The 7,500-nt window shown below is 47.5% G+C and overlaps 1 protein-coding gene across 2 annotated transcripts in view; it reads left to right on the forward strand.

Moving 5' to 3' along the window:
• Positions 1 to 7,500, forward strand: part of LOC122258051 (glutathione S-transferase Mu 1) — a 15,073-nt gene that overhangs the window by 1,995 nt on the left and 5,578 nt on the right. The window contains exon 2 of one of the 2 annotated variants that reach the window (XM_086530703.1): positions 6,732 to 6,866. In XM_086530703.1, coding sequence (XP_086386829.1) covers positions 6,732 to 6,866 — 135 coding nt within the window. Of the gene's footprint in view, positions 1 to 2,064; positions 2,245 to 6,731; positions 6,867 to 7,500 lie in introns of both variants that reach the window. The other variant, XM_043023760.2, reaches the window with a different exon arrangement.

Consider the following 7,500-nt stretch of genomic DNA (forward strand, 5'->3'; position numbering starts at 1 on the left):
TCATCACTCTTTCTCCTTTGATTCTCATCCCTCTGCTCCCCAACCTCACTCTCAAACCCCCCTCTAACCTCCCTCTCCCTCACCTCCCTCTCCAACCCCTTCCCTCACCTCCCTCTCCAACCCCCCTCCCTCACCTCCCTCTCAAATCTCCCTCTCCCTCACCTCCCTCTCCAACCCCTTCCCTCCCTCAATCACCTCCCTCTCCAACCCCCCTCCTTCACCTCCCTCTCCAACCCCTTCCCTCACCTCCCTCTCCAACCCCCCTCCCTCACCTCCCTCTCCAACCCCCCTCCCTCACCTCCCTCTTCAACCCCTTCCCTCACCTCCCTCTCCAACCCCCCTCCTTCACCTCCCTCTCCAACCCCCCTCCCTCACCTCCCTCTCCAACCCCTTCCCTCACCTCCCTCTCCAACCCCCCTCCCTCACCTCCCTCTCCAACCCCTTCCCTCACCTCCCTCTCCAACCCCCCTCCCTCACCTCCCTCCCCAACCCCCCTCCCTAACCTCCTGTCCAACCCCCCTCCCTCACCTCCCTCTCCAACCCCCCTCCCTAACCTCCTATCCAACCCCCCTCCCTTATCTCTCTCTCCAACCCCCCTCCCTCTCCAACCCCCTCCCTCCCTCTCCAACCCCCTCCCTCACCTCCCTCTCCAACCCCCCTCCCTCCCCTCCCTCTCCACCCCCCTCCCTCACCTCCCTCTCCAACCCCCTCCCTCACCTCCCTCTCCAACCCCCCTCCCTCACCTCCCTCTCCAACCCCCTCCCTCACCTCCCTCTCCAACCCCCCTCCCTAACCTCCTATCCAACCCCCCTCCCTCACCTCCCTCTCCAACCCCCCTCCCTAACCTCCTATCCAACCCCCCTCCCTTATCTCTCTCTCCAACCCCCCTCCCTCACCTCCCTCTCCAACCCCCTCCCTCCCCTCCCTCTCCAACCCCCCTCCCTCACCTCCCTCACCTCCCTCTCCAACCCCCTCCCTCACCTCCCTCTCCAACCCCCCTCCCTCACGTCCCTCTCCAACCCCCTCCCTCACCTCCCTCTCCAACCCCCCTCCCTCACCTCCCTCTCCAACCCCCTCCCTCACCTCCCTCTCCAACCCCCCTCCCTCACGTCCCTCCCCAACCCCCTCCCTCACCTCCCTCACCTCCCTCTCCAACCCCCTCCCTCACGTCCCTCTCCAACCCCCCTCCCTCACCTCCCTCTCCAATCCCCCTCCCTCACCTCCCTCTCCAACCCCCTCCCTCACCTCTCCTCCCCCTCCCAACCCCTCCCTCCCCTCACCCCCCCCTCCACCCCCCCTCCCTCCCCTCCCTCCCCTCCCTCCCCCCCCCCCTCCCTCCCCCCCCTCTCCCCCCCCCTCCCTCCCCTCCCTCTCCACCCCCCTCCCTCACCTCCCTCTCCAACCCCCCTCCCTCACCTCCCTCTCCAACCCCCTCCCTCACCTCCCTCAACCCCCCCCCCTCACCCTCCCTCCCCACCCCCCTCCCTCCCCCCCCTCCCCACCCTCCTTCTCCAACCCCCCTCCCTAACCTCCTATCCAACTCCCCTCCCTCTCCAACCCCCTCCCTCACCTCCCTCTCCAACCCCCCTCCCTCACCTCCCTCTCCAACCCCCCTCCCTCACTTCCCTCACGTCCCTCTCCAACCCCCACTCTCACCTCCCTCTCCAACCCCCCTCCCTAACCTCCTATCCAACCCCCCTCCCTCACCTCCCTCTCCAATCCCCCTCCCTAACCTCCCTCTCCAACCCCCCTCCCTAACCTCCTATCCAACTCCCCTCCCTTATCTCTCTCTCCAACCCCCCTCCCTCACCTCCCTCTCCAACCCCCTCCCTCACCTCCCTCTCCAACCCCCCTCCCTCACCTCCCTCTCCAACCCCCTCCCTCACCTCCCTCTCCAACCCCCTCCCTCACCTCCCTCTCCAACCCCCTCCCTCACCTCCCTCTCCACCCCCCCCCACCCTCACCTCCCTCCCCAACCTCCCTCTCCAACCCCCCTCCCTCACCTCCCTCACCTCCCTCTCCAACCCCCTCTCTAACCCCCCCTCTCCCTCTCCCCCCCCCCAGCTCCCCTACTACATCGACGAGGACGTGAAGCTGACCCAGAGCGTGGCCATCCTCAAGCACGTAGGACTCAAGCACGGGCTGTGCGGATCGAGCGACGCCGAGAGGATCACGCTGGAGATGCTGGTGCAGGAGGCGGCTGACATCAGGATACACTACAGCCTCTTCGCATACCTCCACTATGTATGGATAGGGAGGGGGAGAGGGGAGAAAGGGGTAGAGAAAGGGAAGGGGGGAAGGGGAGAAAGGGGTAGAGAAAGGGAAGGGGGAAGGAGGGGAAGGGGGAAGGGGGAAGGGGAAAGGGAGGGGAAGGGATAGGAGGGATGGGGAAGGGGAAGGGAAGGGGGAAGGGGGAGGATGGGAAGGGAAGGGTTCCTTGGAAGGGGGGAGGGGGAAGGGAGTGGGAGGGGGAAGGGGAGGGAGGGGAAGGGGGCCTTCTTTTCCCGTTGCCTCTTCCAAGAGGAATAGGGAAGGGGGACTTGCCCGGGGGAAGGGCCCTTTCGATCCTTAGTGGGTGGTGTTTTTTTTCCGGTTTCATCATATTTGTTTTTTCGTCCATTTATTTTTTGATGGTGTGTTTATGTCTCTTGCTTTAAAATACTTAACTCTGGTTTATATCTTAGTCGCCCCCCCCCCACCCCCCTCTATCTCGCTGTTCTCTCTCTCTCTCTCTAGTCTAGCTCTCATCTCTCTCAGCTCTTCTACGTCTTCATCATCTCTCTCGCTCTCTCTCCCTCTCTCTCTCTCTCTCTCTCTCATCTCGCTCTCTCTCCTTCTCTCTCTCTCTCTCCTTCTTCCTCCAAATCTCTCTCTCTTTACCCGTCGCTTCTCTCTCGCTTGGTGGCTCTCGTCTCTCATCCTTCTCCACGTCTGCTCTCCGGTCATCAAACGGCATCTCTCTCTGTCTCCAACTCTCTCGGTTATAACCTCCCGCTTCTCCTTCCTTGTCTTCATCCTATTCTCTGGTGTAGGTTGCATGCTCTCTCGCATCTTGTCCCCCATCTCTTCAGCATTATCTCTAACCTCTCTCTCCTCCAATTTTCTCATCTCTCATTTTACTTCTCTCTCATCTGTTCTTTTTTGCTCTCCTCGTCTCTCTCTCTCAGTCGATGCTCGTCCTTCAATCTCTCACTTCCCTCTCCTTCTCGGGTCGAGACCTTCTCTCTCTCTCTCTTCATTCATCTTTTCGCTTCTCTTTCTTGTCTACCTCTGTTTCTTACTTCTCTCTCTCTTGCCTCTTCTCTTCCTTCTCTTCTCTTCTCTCCTCTCCGTTCTCTCGTCGTTTATTAGTCTCTCTCTCTCTCATTCGTCTCTTTACGCTCCTCTCTCTTCTCTCTCCTCGTCGGTCTCCCGTCTCTCCCTTCTCTCTCTCTCGTGACGGGGTCTCTCTCTCTCCGGATCTCTTCTCATTCATTCCCTCTCTCCCCTCATCTACGTCATTCTCTCATAGCGTTCCCTCATCTCTCTCATCTCCCTCTCTCTATCTCCTTTTCGTCGGTCTTTTCATGGCCCTCTCGGGGATCGTCTCTCTCCGTTTTCTCTCTTCGCCTTTTCTCTCATCTTTTCTCTTTCATTTCTTCCTCGCCTCCCTACTCTCTCTCTCTCGATCTTCTCTCTCTCCTCTCAATCTCTCTCTCTCCGCCCTTCCTCTCTTCTCTCTGGTCTCTCTCTCTCCAATCTGCTTCTCGTACTCTCCTCTCTCTCTCCTCCTCTCTTCTCTCCTCTTTGGGCTCTCTCTCTCCCTTTTTCTGCTCGTCTCTCCTTCCCCCCGCCCCACTTCTCTCTTCCCTCTCTTCATTTTCTCTTCTCTTCATCTCTTCATCCTGACCCGCTTCTCCATTCTCGGGCGTCATCTCTCTCATCATCATCACGTTTCTCTCTCATGATCTCACTTCCGTCGCGCTCACTCTCTTCACATTTACTACTTACTACTTTCACTCTTTGTTGCAAAAAAAGTTATCCTAGGGAACAGGAACCAGATAGTTACAATGAAAGTTTCGCATAGAGATTGTTTAGCAATCACGCTGTGCTAATCCAAATAATTAATGTTTCATCACGAAAAGTTATAAAGGTATTGATAAAAAATAACGATTCTTTTAAAAGCATAGACCTTACCTTGGTATGAAACAATACGTCAAATTAAATATATATATGTATTAATATATATAGAGCGTAATATATATATATATTATATATAGATTAGCGATACATATAGCGATTATAAAATATACATACATACACACACACACACACACACACACTACTCGGACAGCACACACACATTGGGCACATACACACACACACACACACGGACACGCCACACAACACACACACACACAGCGGCACACACACACACACACACAGCGGACACACACACACACACACGATCACAGGGCACACACACACGAGCGACACATCACACACACAAGGCCCACACACACAGGCACACACGACACACACACACACACGACACACACACACAAGCACACCACCAATATACGATATATTATATATATAATATATATATATTATATATATATATATCGTATATTATATATATAATATATATATATATCAATTATGTTATCGATCTATCCATCCTATCTGTTTATCAATTTCATCAGTATATATATCTATCATCTCTAGTATATATACATATATATACATATACATATATATACATATACATATATATATAATATATATATATATATATATATATATATAATCTTATATAAATATATATATAATATATATATATATATAATATAATATATATACATAACATATATATATATATATATATATATATATAAATATATATATATTATTATTATATATATGTACACACACACACACACACACACACACACACACACACACACACACACACACACACACACCACACACACACACACACACACACACATAATATATATAGATTTATAGAGTATATATATATATATAATATATTTATAGATATAAGTGTATATAATATATATAAGTATATATATAGATAAGATATATATATATTCATACATATACATAGCGTATTATATATATATGTATATATAATATATATATATATATAATCTATATATAGATATATATATATATATATATATGTATAGTTATGTATTATGTAAGAGAGAGTGAGAGAGAGAGAAGAGAGAAAGAAGAGAGAGAAGACGGAGTGAGACGTTAGTTGGAGAATGGGAGGAGATAGAGATAGCTAAAGATAGAAAGATAGATAAAGATGGATAGAGAGAGAAAAATGCCTTTAGTCATCATCTGTCATTCATCATGACCTTGCTACTTCAAAAAAAAAGCCCATTGTACATAAACACAGACCCTCAAGTCGTCTTATCATTTCCCTCTCCCATCTTAATCATTCTCCTTTTTTATATTTTACATGAAAATTTCTTAAGATAGAAAAAAAGCCAATAATATTATAACATAACAAAATAACAGACCTAAAGGTAAAAGAGGCAAAAAATAAATAAAAAAATGCTTTCGTTTATCCTGCAACTCAAAAGCCACAGTAACTTCTAACGACTCTTCCAGTCACGGCGGCAGTAGAGCCCGCGAGATCAACAGAGCAACAGCATGGGGGCGCCCGTTCTCGGAGATACTGGAGAGATTCGTGGCGTGAGTGTTTTTTGTAGCGTTCTCTGTTTTAAGTGGGATGCGATAAAGTATTCATCATTATCTATGAATTGATACTCCCGTGACAGCGCATGACTTTTTTATAATTATTTTTTATTTTTATATCAATGTCGAAAACCGGTAAGCTGTACGTGTCTTTTGGATGTACGAGCCACCTTTACGTGGCTTTGATATATTCCCAGAGTGTTTGGTCGTCTTACGGAAATATGCATACCATTTTTTTCTGCATTAAATTGGATTTAAGTGATGGAATGCAAACTCTATTTAATAACTTTTAATGAAAAATATTCACATGCTAGCCCAATAGAAGCTTAGGATCTCATTTGACTTTTGGAAGAAGACTTAAAGAGCACACCAACATTTTGCATGCGCTCTCATACGACATGGCGCGCTGACATTTTATATAAGAGTTACAGCATCGAAGAATAAGGAATTGATGTTGAATATTGAATGAGAAGAATCTTTGTTCTAAATAACAAGGTCACGAAATTGATTCACAAATTTCAGTGGAGAGAGAGAGAGAGAGAGAGAGAGAGAGAGAGAGAGAGAGAGAGAGAGAGAGAGAGAGAGAGAGTGAGAGTGAGAGTGAGAGTGTAAGTGAGAGTGAGAGTATAAGTGAGAGTGAGAGTGAGAGTGGAAGTGAGAGTGAGAGTGAGAGTAAGAGTGAGAGTGAGAGTGGAAGTGAGAGTGAGAGGAGAGAGAGAAGAGAGAAGAGAGAAGAGAGAGAGAGAAGAGAGAGGAGAGAGAGAGAGAGAGAGAGATTAGCGAGCGAGAGAGAGTATTCTTAAATACATACATATATATATATATATATATATATTATATATATATATATATTTTAATATATATATATATATATATATATATACTTATGACCGATGGGTTTTGGCGGGTTTATTTTCACCAAGTGCTTTCCGCTGTGACGTCATAACGAATCGGTCTATCTATCTATCTATCTATCTATCTCTCCACTCACATCCCCCTCCCCCCCCTCCCCCCGCCAGCTCGGCCAAAGCATCCGGCTGCTCCTGGAGTTCACGGGAACCAAGTACGAGGAGCGACTCTACACGACGGGCTCCGACGGCGACCGGTCCGATTGGCTGAACGAGAAGGAGACGCTCGGCTTGGACTTCCCCAATGTAAGGAACGGGCGAATCGGACGCGCTCTTGCGTGTGTGCGTGCTGTGTGGCTGTTCATGTGCATACATACTGACGCATATGTATATATTTATATATACGTAGATGTCTATATATATTATTATCTATATATATCATAATATATATATATTATATTTATATATTAAGGGTGTTTATTACTATATATATAATTATATAATATATATATATATGTATTATATATATATATATTTTATATATATATATATATATATATGTATATATATTATATATAGATATATATATATATATTGAATATATATATCTATATATATATATGTGTTTGTGTGTATGTGTGTATTTGTGAGTATGTATGCATGTATGTTTGTATATTCATCCTTATACTTATCACTTCCGTTATCATCCTTGAATACCACTCATCATCATCATCAGTCCTCTTTAATCCTCCTCTCTGCCTCCGCCATTCTGCTCATCTCCCTCATCATCAGCATCATCACCTTTTTCCTCCTGATCTTCCTCAGCAGTCATCAGTATTTTTTTTTATCTCCTCATCTCCTTCATCAACAGTCATCTTTTATCTAACCTCATCTCCCCCATCATCACATTTTTTCTTCCTCATTAATCGTCACTCTCCTA

The sequence above is a fragment of the Penaeus japonicus genome, unplaced genomic scaffold (genome assembly GCF_977035675.1).
Source record: "Penaeus japonicus unplaced genomic scaffold, GWHDUDI00000001_assembly GWHDUDI00000034, whole genome shotgun sequence".
In the NCBI taxonomy this organism is placed as follows: domain Eukaryota; kingdom Metazoa; phylum Arthropoda; class Malacostraca; order Decapoda; family Penaeidae; genus Penaeus; species Penaeus japonicus.